We start from the raw sequence: 18097 nt of genomic DNA, 5'->3' as shown, positions 1-18097 counted from the left end.
GTGGGGATCGAGGGCGCGTTTCCCACAAGAGAAGTAGAAAGCTGCAGACCCACTGAAGCAGCCGGGGGTGGGGTGGGGTGGGGTGGGGTGGGGTGCAGATGGATGGGGAGGTGAATAATAGGCCACTGGTCGCACGCACACCGGAGAGAGAAAAGCAAGACAAGGCCACCATCTCCCAGAAGTTCAGCACTATAGAGTTCGAGTCTATGCGTGTTTACACAGAAGTAGAGTCAATGGGACTTACTCCCAGGTAAGGATGCATAGGATTTTGCGACCAGAAAGTCCCCATTGGTTTCGATGGCAGTGAGTGAGGAGAAAGAGCCCCAGTTCTCCAGTTGAAATGAACAGGTTTTGACCTGCTGAGCTTTTTGACACCTTGCGCTCCAGTGGGGTGGGGTGCAAGTTAAGCAAATGCTTAATCCATAAATACGTTTCATGTGGCGAATGCCGCAGTGGGGAGTCCCCGGTTCGAATCCCACCTCAGCTAAGAGCTTCTGTACACTGCAACCCTCCGCGCGATCCTCAGCCGGCAATCCCCCCAACAGGGCGCACTCCCAGGGGAGCCGGAAACGGCGCCCCTTTACTCAGCAATGAGCCCGTTGTATCTCTGCCCAAGCGAGACTTAGGCGAAGGGTACCGTTATTCTTTCACCGTCGTCCCCTCCCCTAATAAAAGCAGCCTACCTGACACGGCTGTTGGCAGCATGGCTGGCATCTTATGGGCGCGGGAGCACTTCGCATAGGGAAGCTGGAAGCTGGCCAAGCCTTCTCTAGCGGACAGCCTGGACCATCCTCATCCCCCTGCAACGCCGCACTGCACTGGTGGAGCCCAAGGCGAGATCCAGTCCTGGGCCTGAATCCGAGCTTCCTGCCTCAAATCAGCCTCGCTTCGCTCATTTTGAATAAATTAGTCCTCACTCCTCCAGGAAGCCTGACTTCGGAGTCCATCTCCAGCATCAAAATTAAGGGGCTTGCTTGGAGGTGGGGGTCCGTCCCTCTGCCCCTCGGCTTCCCTAACCTCCATCCCTTCCTGCACCCGGATCCTCATTTCCCAGATAAAATCGTTTGGTAACCTTCGCGATCCGGGTGATGCGGGAATGGCCTGCGCGTCTTGGCCTGAATGGAGAGGAGACGGAGCGAACCGGGCAGCCCTTGTGCGGGGGAAAAGCGAAGGAGGGCGAGCCGTTCCAGTTAAGAGTCAGGGGCAGAAAGCATACATTTGAGTTCAGAGTTCAAATTTAAGTGCCATCGCTGTCAAGGAGAGCGAGGAGAGTCAGAAGGGTCTTGTCTTCTCGCTGAAACCAATGGGACTCTAACAAGTTTCTCTGCGGCCGGATCATGTCATAGATACAATACAATTGTTATTTTTAGGGGGATATGCCTGTAATTTAGGAGTACAGTTCCTCATCGCCAAGACTTTTGATAAGTACCTGGACATCAATACTTATCTTACTTTGGGGGGAGGTGGTACAATCTTATTTTGATTCAAACACAAACCCCTTGACGTCTAAAATCAAACTTCCTTTTGTGGAGTGGAATTGCAGCCATGCATCCCGAGTCACGCTTGTTCCGAAGTTAGCCCCACCACAATCCCATGGGACTTATTCCCCAGTCACTGCGCCTGGCGGAGCAACCCACTGAATGCCTTTGGGCGCTTCTCCTCTTAGCAGTCTTTCTTCAGGACAAGGAGCCCCAAGTCCCCGGCATCTTTACCCGAAAGGAAGCCCCCCCCCCCCGGTTCTCAGCAGTGCTTCTGCCCTCGCTGGCTCCGCCACCCGATCCCTCCTCACGGAGCACCTGCTCGCAGCAGCAGCATCTCTCGCCGCAGCACCTCAGCCACAACCTTCCCCCAAAGCCTCTGACTGCTCTGGGGGCGCCTCTGAACTCCAGAGAGCCAAACCTGCCGCAGGCAACTTGTTTTCGGAAGAAACTTTCTCTCTCACATGCCCACCCCACTCCCGACAGCCCCCATACCTGCCACCCCCCACCCTGCCTTGCAACCATCTTTGGGGCGCACGTCTCTTTCCCCCACTTTCCCAGCCCCTAGAAGGCGCCCTTTAGGAAACCAGCAAACATCTAAGGAAGGGGTTTAAAAGAAAAGAAGTCTTGATCACTTACAAGTAACTTCCACTGGTAAGGATGAGGAAAATCTGAGGGTAATAGACTGAGAGTAAAACGCTGCGCGGTGAGAAAAGGATCATGGTCGTTATCCAGCTCTCAGCACTCTCGAAAGGTCTGTTCCTTGGCTTAGGATGGATGTCTTCCTTGGGGGACACAAAGGGTTAACTGCTCCCTCCCCCGGTCGGTGTCCCCCCCTTCACTTTGGGTGGGAGGGTGGCTGGGGGGAGAGGCTCAGATGGGGAACTTGACTTTGGATCCGGCTTGGGCTGGGGGCAAGGAGCAAGAGAGGGGCTGGTTGGCTCAGTTTTGCTGTGTCTGGTTAATTTCCTGGGTGGTGGTGGTGCTGTCTGTCTGTCTGCCTGTCTGTCTGTCTGTCTGTCTGTCTCTCTACAGGGCGATGGTCGCTGCTCCTCCAGCTCCTGCTGCTGCTGCTGCCTCTGGCTCAGCTCCCCTGCCAGTCATCTCGCAGTGGTTGGAAGCTTGTTAGAGAGTGGCTTCTCTCGGCGGAATGATGATGCTCCCAGGGATTTGGAGGGCAGACTGCGCCTCTCTCCCTCTCTCCTCGCCAACTCTCCAGAGACTGCAAGCTGCCATTGGGCGAGCGGTGCCGGCAAACCGCCTCCTCTCTCTCTCTCTCTCTCTCTCTCTCTCTCTCTCTCTCTCTCTCTCTCTGTGTGTGTGTGTGTGTGTGTGTTGGTGGCGGCGGTGTTGTAACGATGACAATGGCATGACACTGATCCGGCAAGCTGGAGAGCTCCCTTTCGGTGGCGGAGCAGCGCTTTCCAAGTTGGCTGGCTTGAAAAGCGAGCGCCCAAGCGCCGGGATGGGACGCCCTGGCTTCCCTTTTGCTCTTCGCTCTTCGCCCTTATCCTTAAGGCAGCTCTTCAGCATCAGCCATGAGCATGGCACTTGGCAGAGGCTCAGGAGCGGAAGGGAACGAAATCTCTGCCCCACAGAGCTTACAATTCCTCAGCAATGAAAGCAATTCCACTGACCCTTTTATTTCCCTTCCCTCCTTCTTTTGAATATTTAAATATCCCGTGGAAGTTTAAATTAGAGAATCCTCGGGGAAGGAATCTGCCATCAGAAGCACTATATAAATAAATTTATAAAAGTATTGTTGTCGTCGTCAGTACTGCCAGATGTGACTGGCTTAGAAAGGATAGCTCCTGGCTTCATAACACCGCCAGAAACATTAAATGAAACCTTCCTGAGACAGACAGGGAGGTTCCCGAGCGAGAGAGGAGGAAAACAAGGAAAAAAATATTCTAAACGAAACAGCGGATGTATGATTTTAGTGGTTCATGCTGTGGCCACAGACATGTGATCTGACGGTGAGTTTGGGTAACCAATGCAAAAATCCTGAGGATCCATGTGGATCCGTGCTTTGTAACCACGTTTTAAGTGGGGAGGGAAGGAAAAGCACTCAAGGGACAAGGAGCATGCGTGGGGTGTGTGGAGAAGGATGCTGCTAATAATGCAGAAGAGGGGTTTAAGGGGAGAAGAAGCACGCGTGGGGTGGGTGGAGAAGGATGCTGCTAATAATGAAGAAGAGGGGTATAAGGGGAGAAGGCTCCTCTCCCCTCCCGCTTTGCTCCTTTAAAGAAGCAGGCTCTCTGTCCCTCTCTCCTCCCCACTCAGCGGCTCTTCTCCCGCTTTGCTGTTTCAAAGCGAGCCACGGAAGAGGGAAGGAAGGGGAACCATGGATCCTCTGCTCACGACTGCAGCAGATCCCCCCGCCATCCGTAGGCATTCGCTCCATAACACGCACAGACATTTCCCCTTACTTTCTAGGAGGAAAAAAGTGAGTGTTATGGTGCAAAAAATACGGTAATCATCATCATTCCTGGCCCTTGGGCATCCTGGCTGGGGCTCATGGGATATATAAAGGGGCGTGGCCAAGGGGAGGGGGCAGCTGCCCCCATCAAGTAAATAAAAATAAATAAATAAATAAATAAATAATACTGAACTAAAAGTAGAAATTGGAGAAAGATTTTGACATTTTTCTGAGCACCTGGGGTCAAAAGAAAGTAATTTAAAACAACTGTTGCTGTGACATTTCATTCCGAATCTGCTAGATGGAGCCAGGTAGAGGTTGATGTTAGGTGGGTGTCCTGCCCTTGCGAACATAAATCTTGGCTACGCCCATGGATTTATATACCAAGGACACCCGCAAGGTCCGCAAGTCCCCATCCCTGCTCCAGAACAGGGGAAGGCAACTTAAGGCCCGAGGCGGATGAGGCCCAATCGCCTTCTCAATCCGGCCTGCGGACCGTCCGGGAACCAGCGTGGTTTTACATGAGTAGAATGTGTGCTTTTATTTAAAATGCATCTCTGGGTTATTGGTGGGGCATAGGAATTCGTTCATGGTTTTTTTCAAAATATAGTCCGCCCGCCCCCCCCCCCCCATGGTCTGAGGGACGGTGGACCGGCCCCTGCTGAAAAAGGTTGCTTTTTCTAGAAGAAAGCGGAGCCACAGCCCTGCTCCGAAAGAAAGGGAGCTTCATTCCTCGTGCCTTGGAATACCATCGGTCTCTGCAATCGTAGGCTCGGGAAGATCCCTGCTCTCTCGGTGGTTTCACGAGGTGCGCCCGCTATAACACTGAAACGAAATTTGTCGAGGATCCTCCTGTAATTCCCCCCCCCCCCAAGCGTTTAAAGCTCTTTCCTCTTTATACGTGGCACTATATAAAGAGGTGCCTGAACTGCCCCTCAAGCAGAAAGATTAGATTAAAACAGAATTTTGGGGAACAGGACAGCTGCGGAGATCGACTCCCTCGGTAGTAAAGCGCGTGGGTCTTGTCTATTGTGTCTCTATATAATGGTCATTGTTCAGAGAGCTTCGTTTGCATTCCCCTGTTATAACCCTTGCACCAGCCCTGCGAGGTAGCAGGTCTCTCCGAATTCTCTCCTTCTGGGCTGAAGCGGAGAGGTTGTGGCACCAGGTTGATGGCACCGGGGGAAATCCCCCTTCCAGGGACTCCTGATTCGCAGCTCACCGGGCGAGCCTCTCCGTTCCGACTGCGGAATAAGCCTCATGCAGCTCCACGGGGCTTTCTCCTCGGTGAGTGCGGTGGAGTCGTTAGCGCTGGACGAGGACCGAGTGAATGAAGGACTAAGTGGGCCAGAATCAGTCATGAAACGCGGGGCGGGAAGCCAAGAGCCTGAGACTCCTGCTCCAGCTGCTGAGCTCTGCCTCAGTCACAGGGTTATTGTAGGGATATAACAGAGAGGAGGAGACCCAGACCCGACACCCTGAGCTCCTTGCAGGAAAAGTGGGGTGTAAATGGAAGGGATGCGAAAGTATTTGGACTGCAGCCAGCCTTCCTCTCTTGGACAAAACCTGCCTCTCTCCCTCTAGGGCCAAGGAAAGCTGATTCCCAGAACTGCCTTTCCTCCATTCCTGGGCGGGGGGCGGTGATGCACGACCACCACAAATGGAGCGAGGGACATATTCCCGTGGACAACGGCTTCTGGCGACCCTCACCCCGTGCGACCCTCCCGGAGGGTTTTTAGCTGGTCGTTTGAATCCGGGACTCGGTCAGGACACCTGGCCGCCGTCAAAGCGGGCGTAAAACCTGAACACTCTTTAATTCTATCCTCTCCCGACATAAGTGAATCTCCCAGGGGGCGAAATGTTAATTATTATTCTCTCTCCAAGCAGAAAGATTAAATTTCGTCTCGTCCGTCAGTGATTCCCCTCACCAGCCAGAAACGGGATAAGGGGGTGTGTGCATATTTGCAAATATCGAGAAAGGTGGAAGGGACATCAGCCGTCGCTTCCCAACGGGCAGGGAAGGCAGTTTGGTACCTGAAGAGGGAGCTCAGCAGCCCCGCCCAAGGAGTTACTTGCCCCTTCTAAATCCCATGGAGACTATTTGTAATAGTTGCAAGGTACTTTGAATGAACTCAGATCCATCCTAAATGACCCTTGCACCATCAAGGTCCTGTGCACTCTTACTTGAAACGGAGCTGGAACGGGACTGACTTCCCATTGCTGGCATAGGATCGGACCACGAAGCTGTAATTCCAAACATGCTTATTAAGAAACGTCGCATTGGCCTCGGCCAAACTGGCTGCAGAGCAAACGCGTCAAAGCTCCAGCTGAACAATGAATTCACACGATCCTTACCGTCCTCCCTTCCTCCAGGGATCTCGGGGCAATCTGCCGGGGTCCGCCCAACACAAAATACAATTGTTGCACAATTTTAGAAATTTCAGTCAAAAATTCAGTCAAAAATACCAGTAGCTTTTGATGAGTGGTGGGGACTGGCTTAAGGTAAGTAAGTTTTATGGTAGGGGAGCTAGAATTAGAGACCTCTCCCCCCACTCCAAGTGACGCGCAACCCGATCCTATGGAACTTCGGCTTGGAAGAGGACTCCATGCCAAATCAGCAGGATTAGGCTTACTCGGAGGTAAATTCCACTGAATTTAATGGGACTTTCAATTGAATAAGAATTTAGGAAGAGGAACAAACTCTCCTCCTCCCGCACGCGCACACAATTAGACCAAATCACACCAAATCACTGATCTGTTGCTTTCTTTAAAGAGAAAAACAAATGTCGGGAACACTTCGATTTTATGACAGCAGACATGCGGTAAGTTGAAGTGTCCTGTTTTAGCGGCAGAATTCTCTTCAAAGACTTGACAATGAGAGAGACCGATTTCGTGGCAGTCCTTTATTATTAGAAAGTGAAAGTCTCGTTTCCACAGAAATGACAGTGGCAGAGGGAGCGTGTATCTGACATGCTGGTGCGATGAGCTGATACCGTTAAGGCGAGCGAACAGATTTGTACATATGGGATCCTCACGAGATCCGGAGCTGCGCTCCCAGGCGAAGCCGGCTGGAAGTTTTGTTCTGTTTGATGGACAAGGGTATCCGGAGACCGAGCCTCGGCCCTCAACAGATTCCCAGAGCAATGTTCAAAAATATGTTCTTGCGTCACCTTCCGAAAGCAAGCTTACATTCTGCGTTTTGTTACTATTTTGGCATAGCCCTGAATGTGTGCAAGGGAACGCAACGAAATCCATTTTAGAAAGAAAACCTCAGGTGGCTCCTGTGGGTGTGGGAGGGTGTAAGTCTTTTTAAAGGAATAATAATAATAACAACAATAATAATAATAATCTGCATTGATCTGCCTAGTAATATTTATAAGCCTGTATCGTAAGGCTGTCATTCTAGACGAACTTGCCTGGGAGAAATCCCTGAGTAGGGACTATACTCCTGTATAGGCAGTGTAAGCCTGAAAGGTGAAGTGCCGCTGTTGAAAACTGTTGAGATCTCTTGAGTGCTGCGATGGAAAAGAAGAGATACAATTTCGTTGCTGGGTTGTAAGGCGCTGCTCCCTTTAAATGATGCACCTTGGGATTTACCCCCTTCCCACCAAGGCGGGCCAGGCGTGGAGCAGGTGGGCGAAAGAATAATAAAAAGTGGCGCCTCCCTCCCCAGCCCTGTTCATTTGGTTTATCCTGTCTCTAGGACTGCAGTATTTTAACCTGTGTAAATTATTCCCAGGGCAGAAGGACGCGCGTCTATTGTATCTGGAGTAAAGAGCAGGGCGTGCAAGCCAGCTGCACCGGGCCCCGCGTCCTTCGTCCCTCGCTCCGAAGTCTACTTCCCCATCGCTCCCTTCCCATTCAGAACCGAATAGTGACGTGTTTCACTCCGGATTGTTGTTCACAGTGCTATTCAGGGATTCCGGAAAGGAGTACCCTGGGGATACAGCAGCCAGTGGGAAATCAGAGTCTCTCTCTCTCTCTCTCTCTCTCTCTCTCTCTCTCTCTCACACACACACACACACACACACACACACAGAGAGAGCGCTATGAAATATCTAGAGTTCATATGACAGAAAACCGTGTGTGTCTGTGTGTGTAGGACTGAATATAGTTCTCTCTCAGAGAGAGCGAGAGAGACAGAGAGCGCTATATTCTCTTATACACACACACGGCTACCTGTCAGTATCTTACACACTCCGGATCTGTCCCTGCGCTGAAGATCCTGGTCTTCCATTCGGCGCATCACCCCGCCAAATCTGGAGTTTGGGCAGGGGCCGCTCATCCAGGAAGACCGCCTGGCTGACTACTGTCTGAAGCCCAGGATCACTTTCATTCAGCTCCTGGCGGGAGCATTTTCATGGAAAGGGAAGCCGCAGCAGAAACCTTTTATTATTACTGTTATTACTATTACTATTCTATTATTGTTATTATTACTACTACTACTACTACTACTACTACTACTATTACTATTATTATTATTTCTATTCTATTTCTAAAAAGCGTGGGGGGTATCTATACTCCTCCTGGGGCTGGATTTAGCTCTTGTTCATCAGATGATGAGCAGGGAGTAAATCCTGCTCCGTTCGGCCACACCTTCCCTCCTAAGAATAGGACACCCAGCCAACGCAGGGTTTAACCTTGCCTCCCTCCTGCCCGGGCCCCTAGGGGACTTTGGAGGGAATGGCCTTGCAAGCCGACTTGAACCCACTATATTGTTCTTATTCTTCTTATTTTATTAAAATTTCTATACCGCCATTCATTCGAAGATCACAGGGAAGTTTGCAATATAAAAAACATCGAAAATACATACCATAATAACAAACAAAAACAACAACTCCCCCTTTCCAGGGAGATGACAATCTGAGCATCGCAAGGGCGGTGGGCAAAGAGAGACAGAGGAAGGAGACCGGAAGCGCCGAGCCCGAAACTGGTTTTGTATCCTTCTGAATCTCACTTTCCTCCTCCGAAGCCAACAGGCTGACCCAGGAAGTGGAGTGTTTAATAGAGCGGGTTTAACAGCGCGATTTGTATTCTTATTTGTGGGAAATATGACTGGGTTCAAGCGAAGGATGCGGAGCCTGAAGTCACTGGGAAGTAAGGCTCTCTGACCCGCGACCCAAGATCCACGAGGATTTACTCTCGAGTAAACGATGAGAGGCTCGGGTTGCGCGACCGGGGACTGGAGCCGGGAAGGTTCATAGAAACCACCATCGCAATATGGAGCTAATATTGACCAACCTTTCAGAGTTGCTGTAAGGAAAACGGAGGCAGTGCGGTGGAGTACTTTAGGGGTGCTAAAGACCAGCAAAGAATCCCTCCTTAAAAGCTACCTTTTCCATAAAACTGAGTTCAGGAAGGGGCAAGGACTTTTCTCCACTACTCTGACTTCTCCTTTCCCTTATCTCTTCCAATACCATTTAGATTGTAATCTCTTCATGGCGGGGGCCTATTTTGCACCTTGGTGGAATTGTGGAATTGTTCACTATGTGTAACACAACAACAACAACAACAACAAATCAATTAATGAAATAAAGATGATGACAGGAGAAATCCTGAATTCATTCATCCCTAACCTTGTTCTTTTGCTGGTCTTCTCCACCACAGCTGAAGGTCGAGATTGAACGCTATCTTCATCTTCACTAAGTCTAAAAATATGGACCAAAAATATGGCCAAAATACAAAACTCACCCATACCTAAAACACACACTTTGCTTCATTCTGCAAATCAAAGACAGAGGTGGGGGTGGAGTGTAGAATAAACAGGAGGATGGAGAAGAGAGAGAGATTGAAAGCCAGGCTGCTGCATTATCATTTCTCCCTCTCCTTTTTTTGTACAGGGAAAAAAACTGGTAGAGGGAGGGAGAGAGAGAGAGAAGGAAAGAAAGAAGAAGAGGTATCACTGCATTCAAAAGGATGTGATTTCACGGGGGTGGGGAGAATTGGTCTTTCCAAGGCTCGATGAAAGAGGGAATAATTGCCTCTCCCCCCAGTCTAGCCTCCAAGCAGCCCGAGTCAATTACACCCGCTATTGTTTAGGGAAAGTGGAGGATCTTCATCTCTCTCCTAGGCTTGCTGAAGGATCTAGTGCGCTCTCTCGCTCTCTCTCTCTCTCTCTTCTGGTTATTATTTTTTATTACCGTACATTTGCAGTTGCAGACTAAAGAGGAGGTCATCATTCATCAGTATTCACCTGTCTGGGGCTCTGAATCGCCCTCTCAGTCTCACCTGCGTCCTTTGCAAGGAGGACGACACAAAGCAGCCTGCTCTCCTTTCTCTGGACTTCCGCGTGCCCCGCTTTCCTCGTTTCATTTTGCTCCCCAACCCAAAACGAGGGATAACAACATGGGCAAGGAACGAAGCTAGGAGAGAGAGATTTTTCTCTGACTCGCAAACTGTTCTTCCCAACTGGCCAGTCTAGTTTCTGCAGCGGCTGCCTCCTGCTTTCTGAAGCTGCCCCGTCGCCTTCCCTGCTCCCTCGGGAATCCGCTTCCCACAGTGTGATTTCAAATATGCCAAGCCAGGCTGCGCGAGTATCGCACAATACATTTCCTAGGGAATGACTGCAGCTCTTGGCTGATTCACACAAGCTTGATCCTTAAGTGATGCACATCAGGTAATGCACGTGTCAATTTGCATTGCACATATAAATCCAGGGGAAAAGCCTTTATCACCTGCCAGCATCGCTGCCAGTTCTCCATTTAGCTAAAAGAGGGCAAGGGCAGATTCAGGTGCATCACTTGGTTTTTCCTTTAAAAGGTGACTGCACCACGACAGGTAGCAGAGAGCACTGTACTGAATTGGCTTTTTGAAAAACCATTTTCTTGGAAGCCATGTGGGCCTTTTTTCACACTTGCAAGTCACCACGATGTTGCAGACAAATAAATCAAGGACTAGTTTACACATTGCATGCTCAGGTTACTATAAGACTGACTGATGAATATGTGAATTAGACTTCACAGAGATAACTTTTTATTCACCTCAAACTTCATGCTTATCAGTGGATACAGTTCACACATTCAGTTTCCAATAATCAAGTGTTGTGCTTGCTAGTTTGGACCAATTTTCCAATTGTCACCTGTCTGGGTGTGGTGTGACCCTCTATATTTTTCATTATTATTGATCTATGCTCTTCTTTAGTGCAGCATATTCTCCTTGCACGCCTCTCCCATGCATCTCCCTCACCTACAGTGACCTCTGCACTGCCTATGGCTCAATTTTCCGCTTAAATGGTGGAAATCCCGCCAGGTAGCTGCCTGGGCTCATGACATCCTTTACTCTCTGAGCACCAGACTCTCCTCCCCTCCCTCCTCCAATTACAGTTACATGGGAACAAGTTGTAGTGAGAAAAATGAGTCTTGCACATGTTTCAGTGGTATTAGTTCACATGTTTGAGTGCTAAGTCTGTGTGATTCACATTAAGGTTCAGATTGCAGTGCGCTGGTCCTCTGTATCCTCCTTCTAAATGCTGGAGAAAAATTTGCCATCCAGTCAGTAGTTCAGATAAGATGCAAACATGTAGTAAATACATTTCTTCTCTGCTTGACAGAACAATACAGAAGAGCACCCTTCCCAAATGGTTGTATCACATGCACACATATACGTTGGGTAAGTCATCGTCTGCAATCATAGAATCATAGAACTATAAAGTTTGAGGGAACCATGAGGGTCATACAGTCCAAGCACCTGCAATGTAGGAATCTTTTGCCCAATGTCGGGTTTGAACCCACATCCCCTGAGTTCCAGAGACTCATCCCACCCTGTGAAACTCCATCTGGATTCAATAGGAGCAACTACTTGCAGGCAGAAGCTGCAGTAAATAGTTGGGATGAACTCCCTGAAACAGAAGAAAACACAGGTGTGCGGGGGGAGACCTTTCTGTCTGGCTTTGTAATTCTTGGAAAATCCAGATTTCTGGACACACATATCAACTTAGAAGCCAAATAGAAAGCTACAACTGTGTGCCAATGTGTCAGCAATATGACTGATCATATTGATACCAGGAGAGGATATATTGATTGTATATTATCCTTCCTCATTCACACTAGTGAGCTGGTAGCAGAGCACATTCCCCTGTGTATTGCAGGAAGCTAGTTGGAAGATTCGTTTGAATCTCTTGAGTTAAGCAATTCAGTCTGGCTTGTCCAGATTGGATTTGTTCCTGGTAAATCCCCTTTGTTCCCTCTTAAAAAGAATAAAGACACAACTGTCTTCTCTTAAAAGTAATAAGAAGTTTACTCACATTCAGTTCACAGTATGATCCTGAAGGCAAGCTTTAGCTTGTAGCTAACAGAAGAGAGTGTGGGTTTATCCCATATGGGGATTGAGCCCATGTGCTGCTGACTGAGAGCCAGCAGACAGCATAAAGCATCAAGAGAAGCATCAAGAGAGAGGGAGAGGGAAGGTGGCTGCATGAACGGCCCTTTTAGGGGGTCTCCCAGGGTCGCACCCATCTACCTGGTCACACGCAGGGGGGAATGTTCCAGACCAGGTGTCACAGGAAGTCCTCCTGGCTGGAGTAACATCCCCCTGTGTGTTCACTCTGGGCAAACAGGAAATGTTGTATTTGACTGCTTTCTGTGATGTTACATCCCATATAATTGACATAGATTTGGTAAGGCATTTTGAGAATTCTCATGCAAATGCTAAATATAAACTTTCAGAAAACAAAAAAGGGAATCCATTCACATTCAGCTGCAATTCATCAAAGGCTGGCCAGTCCTGAGATGTGCAGACATGTGTGAACTGTCCCTTAGCCCCCCAAAACAAAAAGAAGAGAGTCCTGGAACCCTTGAGGTGCTGGTAGCATCCCTAGGCAAAGAGCTACTTCAACATCAATGTGTCTGATGCCTTGGGAAGAAAGTGGTGAGATGCAGCAGGATGAAGATGAGTAAGAAAGAGTTAGTTTATCTGGTTACTGCAAGAACATACTTTTGCAGTTGGCCCCGAACTGTTCATAAGTCGCTTTCATCTCTTTGATTATACAATACACAATCTAACCACCATCAGCTCTGGGCACACCAGTTAAATGCTGCACTTTGCTAAAGAACAATAACACAGTTTCAGAGGGAAAAAGCAACCCTGTGCTTAAACATCTCAGCATCTTATTTGGAAACAGGGCTGGCTCACAGATATTCATCACTTAATGACTGCATCATTGGGGGAGGGGTTCACTTGCAAGTGTGAGTGGTCTATCACAGGTATAATGCCATATAGGACCTTCATATCTCCTTAAAAAACAAATACACAAGAGCAGTATCAGGAAGTACAGAACAATGGATATTCGTGAATGTGTGGACTAGTCCCTACAGCACCAAGGAACAGACACAAAGTTAAAGAGAAACACATTTATGCACAGGAAAACTCTTTTCATCAGTGACATAGTCTAATGCATCTGAAGTTAATCCCATTTATCTCATTCAAATTTATTCCAGTGTGATAGAGTTTACGGCAGGGTCAGCTGTTGTGTGGGCTCTAGACACCACTGCTCCCTTAATGCTATCTGAGCGGAACACAATAGTTCTGATGTGGCAGGAACCCCATAAGACACGGAGACCTTTGGTTGAAACTTACGTTCAATACAAACAAACCAGTGACTGAGAGCAAAACGTGACAGAGGATGTGTGGGACGTTTTTCCTCTTTCCTAATACTAGAACTTAGGTCATCCTATGAAACTGATTAGCAGGAGATTCAGGATAGACAGCATTTAATGCAGGCATGGAATGCATTGCCAGAGCCAGAAAATGTGATGACAGCCACTGACTTAGGTGGTCTCAAAGGAGTATAGGCACATAATGGCTACTAGTCATGATGGGAAAAGGAAGCCTTCAGGCTCGAAGGCCTTTGGATACCATTTGCTGGGGAACCTTAATGACAGATGGCGGATGCCTTCGTGTCCTACATGCGAGCTTTCTGAGGTGAGGTATCTGGTTAACCACCGTGGGAGAACAGGATGATGAGCTAGGTCCACCTGGACTCTCTCTCCTTAAGTTCTTATTTGGCTTGGGCTTAAATTGGTGTGAGGGCCTGGAACATCTGCTCAGTCCATCTTCTTCATTCTCTCTTGTATTAGGTGCACTTTGACATGGTGGCAGCAAGAGATGAGCCTTTGTCCAATATGAAAAAACTGGTTCCTGTGTGCATGTTGGGCACTGGTTGGCTGCAACATCAGATGTGCTGCACATGTGGAATGGCTCCTCCCAAATCATAGGTGGAACCTATAGCTGCCTGGGATGTTTCCACAGGACGCGTTCACACATTCTGCTAGGGCCATGGTCTGAACATGAATTCTTCCACAAAATCAAATCACCAGAGGCATTTTGTGATGCAGCCCTTCCTAAAACTCTGTGTGAAAGTGACAGACTTTCAGAGAAGCCACAGTCCCTCTTTGCAGTCCCGCACACACATTCTTAGCCTCATTGAACTTACTCGTGGCGAGAAATAGCTACAGCCCTATGTACGCTGGCAAGTTGAAACCCACATTTACTAGGAAATAAAGGCCACTGAGTTAAGCAGGGCTCCTTCCCGACTCCAGCAACTGTGCACAGGGTTCAGGTCCTGTACATTTACTTCAATGTGTACAGGACCTCAACCCTCTTCAATGCCTGCTTTAACCCTCTTCAATGTGGCATAAATGAGCAGAAGATGCAAGCTTCCAAGCCCAGACTCCCCAAGCAACATTACTCAGCTCAAGGAGGTCCTGCAAGAGAAATATGTACTTGGTGGCCTATATCGCAGGGGCTAGTGCTCGGGAGAGAGCCCAACAGCGAGACTTCACGCTCAGCTCATACGATGGCAGGGTCTGATGATTGTCAGTCGGGAAGGGGGTTCCGGGTTCGAATCCCGGATCCGCCTTGAAGCGGCTCTGGCTAAACAGGACCTCTCAAACTCGGGCCTTCAGCTGTTGTTGGACTACAACTCCCATTATCCCTGGCTAGCAGGGCTAGTCCCTGGGCCCACACGCCCGGCCCGCACCGCACCTGATTGCGCCATTCTGCCTTGCAGGGTTGGTGCAAAGCTGCCTTGGGCTTCCCTAAAGCACCTGCTCCAGTCTGCCAGCCCGACTGCGCCTTCGCGCAACAAGCGCCCCCCCGCCCCCCCGCCCGGCCCATTGGCTGGTGAAGCTTCAAAGGGTCAGGATTGCAGCTCCGCACTCACTCTGTGCATTTTGGACCGTAAAAGAGAGAAAGAGAGAGAAGGGGGGGGGGAGGAATAATCCCGCAGCTATGCAAAAGGAGGGGGGCGGAATAAAAGGCAGGGATCTTTAACGTGCGGTTCAACAGGTAGAAACTCGGCTGGAGCAAAGGAATGTGGAAATACAACTCGCGGCAGGCGGGCAGGCAGGCAGGCAGGCAGGCAGGCAGGCAGGCAGGCAAGCCGCCTCGCGCGACACGCAGGAGGGAGGGAGGCAGGGCGAGCAGACCGGCCGGCCTGGTCTGCTGAAGGAAAGCCCCTGCCTCTGCCCCGCCCGCCCCCGGCCACTGCCCCCCCTGCCTCCAGGCGCCCAGCAGGTGCCTCGGATCCCGTCTCGGGGAGGGCGAGAGAGCGACCCTGGCGCAGTGGGTCGAGGGAGGGCCGCCTCCGCCGCTCCCGACCTCCCCGCTGCCGGCCAGGGGCGGATCCCTCTCTCCCGGGGACGAGGGATGCTTCGGAGGGTCGCTGGGGCCCGGCTAGCAACTGGGAGCTGACACCCCCCCCCCCAATGCAAACACACACATCCCTTCCAGGGATTTTAATTGTGGGAGGAGGGAGACAGGATCGCACCCTCAGAAGCTTCCCCCACCCACCTCTCCGCTTCCGAGTTTACATTGCTTCCCAGGAAATGGGCTCAGGGATCTGGCGCTGGGCGCAGCCGGATCCTGCTCACGGGGAGGTGAGTCTTGCTGATCGTCAGGGAAGCAGCGATCCTATGCCCCCGCTCTCTCTGGGGCAGGATGGACCCGCTCCGGATTCCGCGGGAGCGACTCCGGAATAGGCTCCCGACCTTAGGCTGCGGTTCCCAAGCACGTTTCCGAAGGAGGAAGGCGAGCTTCGGGTCAGCCGGCTGCTCAGGAGTTAACCCCTGCGAGCCTGCAGCCTCGGCAGCTGGACCCTAGCTCGGCGTTCTTGGAAAGGGAGACCCACTGGGTTCAGCTGCTGGCTTTCCTCCCCAGGCAGCGTGCTCAGGAGGCTGCAGCGATCCTGTGCACCTTTACTCAGAAGTAAGTCTTGCCGAGTTCCAAAGGAAACGCAAGCTTCTTCTTTATGGTCTCACCCACAGTGTCTACCTTTACTCTGAAGAAAGTTCCTCTCATTGCAATGGCGTTTACTTCTAAGTAAATCTGTACTTGGAATTGCAGCCTGAGCTACCTAGGGATGTGTTGCTGGGTTATTGTTTTTTTAAAAAAACACACAAAACAAAACCACAGTTATTCAATCCCTCTTTGTCCTACACCAGTTAACAAACGAAACAACAATATGTAAAATGTCCCTTTTTGCAGACTCAGGCACGTAGACCAGACAGTGCGCGACGCAGCAACGTTTTGCAAATTGCTGTGCTCACATGACCAGCGCCTCCAAACTGGTGGGAGGGGGGAAGAAATCGATAACTCTTTTAGCTGACCGACGCGCGGCTTGGCTTCACAAGCCCTTTCTCTCTCTAAAGGCGAACTCAGGGCTGGAACAGGCAGCAGACATCCAGGTCCCGCCACCCTTCCAGAGATCTCATATTTGGTGCCCGAAAACCTGCCTGCGAGTTTGCAACAACCCGTTTCCAGAAGCGGTGCAAAGAAGGGCAATGACTTAACCAACAAAATGCAATATGTGGCATTGTTGACACACAACTTCAGAAACCTCTCCTCGGATCCCGACACCCCCCTCGCCGCCGCCCCCGACGCAACCCGGTCTCGTACTCACCCTAGTTTGACATAGATGACTCCGAAGCAGAGAAACACGTAGAAAATCCACTTTCGGAAGTTTCTGTGCATGATCTAGGAGGGCATGGAGTGAGCCATATAATATAAAATTGTGCGGGGGGAGGGGGCCGAGAGAGCGGAGCGGTCGCAAAAGGGATCTTTGCCGATTAAATCCCCGCAGCAGGAAGCCTTTGGGGGATTCCTCCAAAGACCCGGCAGGGGGGCACCAAGGCAGCGTTCAGACGATCGGCTCCCCCTGCAACCATGGGGGCCAAAAAACAACAAAGGGGGAAGACAGAGAGAAGGGCTTTTGCATTTTTTTTAATTGCAAAAAGCAACCACATCGAGGATCGCGAGGGGAGTCTCCTGGAGAGGAGAGCAGGCGTCGCTGGGGATCGACTGCTTCGCCGCAGCCTGGAAGTTCAATGCGCTTCTACTTGTTCTGACTTCTCCAGGTAGCACCACGTATCTTGCGATCTGTAGCTGCAGGTAGGAGGATCCGCTCGCTCTCTCGCTCTCGCTCTCTCGCACACACGCTTCGCGCGCGCACCTCCTCTGCTGCTGCCTTTTGCATTTCCAACGCTCATCTCTCCAGTTCCACATACAAAATAAAGGGGAGGGGGATTCACAGATAATTATAGGGTCTGCAAACGAAGCATTTGTCTTCGGCAAAATTACACACACACACACACACACACACGCCCTCTTCAGCAGACATAGTAACATTAAAAGCAAGCGAAAAACTAATCCTGGGTCTGTAATCCGATTAAAACCCAAACGTGCATCCCGATCCGTAGAAGGAAGTCCCACTGCTTTTATTTTATTTATTAAATTTGTATACCGCCCTTCATCCGAAGAGCTCACAGCATAAAAATACACAAAATGCATAATAAAAAATAAGAGCAAGAACAAACTCCCCCTCCCACAAACTCATTTAAAATGATATAGGATGTTAATCAGCCCAGAGGTTGTGGAAGAGGATCGTTTTCGCCTGGCGCCTAAAGGAAGGCGGTGTCTTCCTGCAATCCGGAGCAGACCTACCTGTTAACATTGAGCTTGGTGAGGCTTGCTACGGAGTGAACATAGGAATGGGTTATTCAATCGAACAGCATAGTTATATACATGGGAAGTGACTTTAAAAAAACTGATTAAATTTACGTATTTTTCATATGCAAATTCCATCAGTAAAAACACTTAGGATGGGCGAAGACTTCCTTTGGTTTTAGAACCTTAACAAGGCCATTTTTCTCAGGGTCATCACAAGAGTAAATAAATCATAGTCAACAAAGCATAATTATTATAGAGA

General features: G+C 49.9%; 1 protein-coding gene across 2 annotated transcripts in view; it reads right to left on the bottom strand.

The window, feature by feature from the left end:
- Positions 1-17355, bottom strand: part of WNT7B (Wnt family member 7B) — a 104100-nt gene extending 86745 nt beyond the window's left edge. The window contains exon 1 of one of the 2 annotated variants that reach the window (XM_053387566.1): positions 16793-17355. In XM_053387566.1, coding sequence (XP_053243541.1) covers positions 16793-16863 — 71 coding nt within the window. In that variant the 5' untranslated portion in view covers positions 16864-17355. Of the gene's footprint in view, positions 1-2117; positions 2683-16792 lie in introns of those variants that run through there. The other variant, XM_053387565.1, reaches the window with a different exon arrangement.
- Between the last annotated feature and the right edge of the window lie 742 nt (positions 17356-18097).

This window comes from Podarcis raffonei, chromosome 5 (assembly GCF_027172205.1).
Source record: "Podarcis raffonei isolate rPodRaf1 chromosome 5, rPodRaf1.pri, whole genome shotgun sequence".
Classification (NCBI taxonomy): domain Eukaryota; kingdom Metazoa; phylum Chordata; class Lepidosauria; order Squamata; family Lacertidae; genus Podarcis; species Podarcis raffonei.
This window is presented reverse-complemented; position numbering and strand designations above follow the sequence as displayed.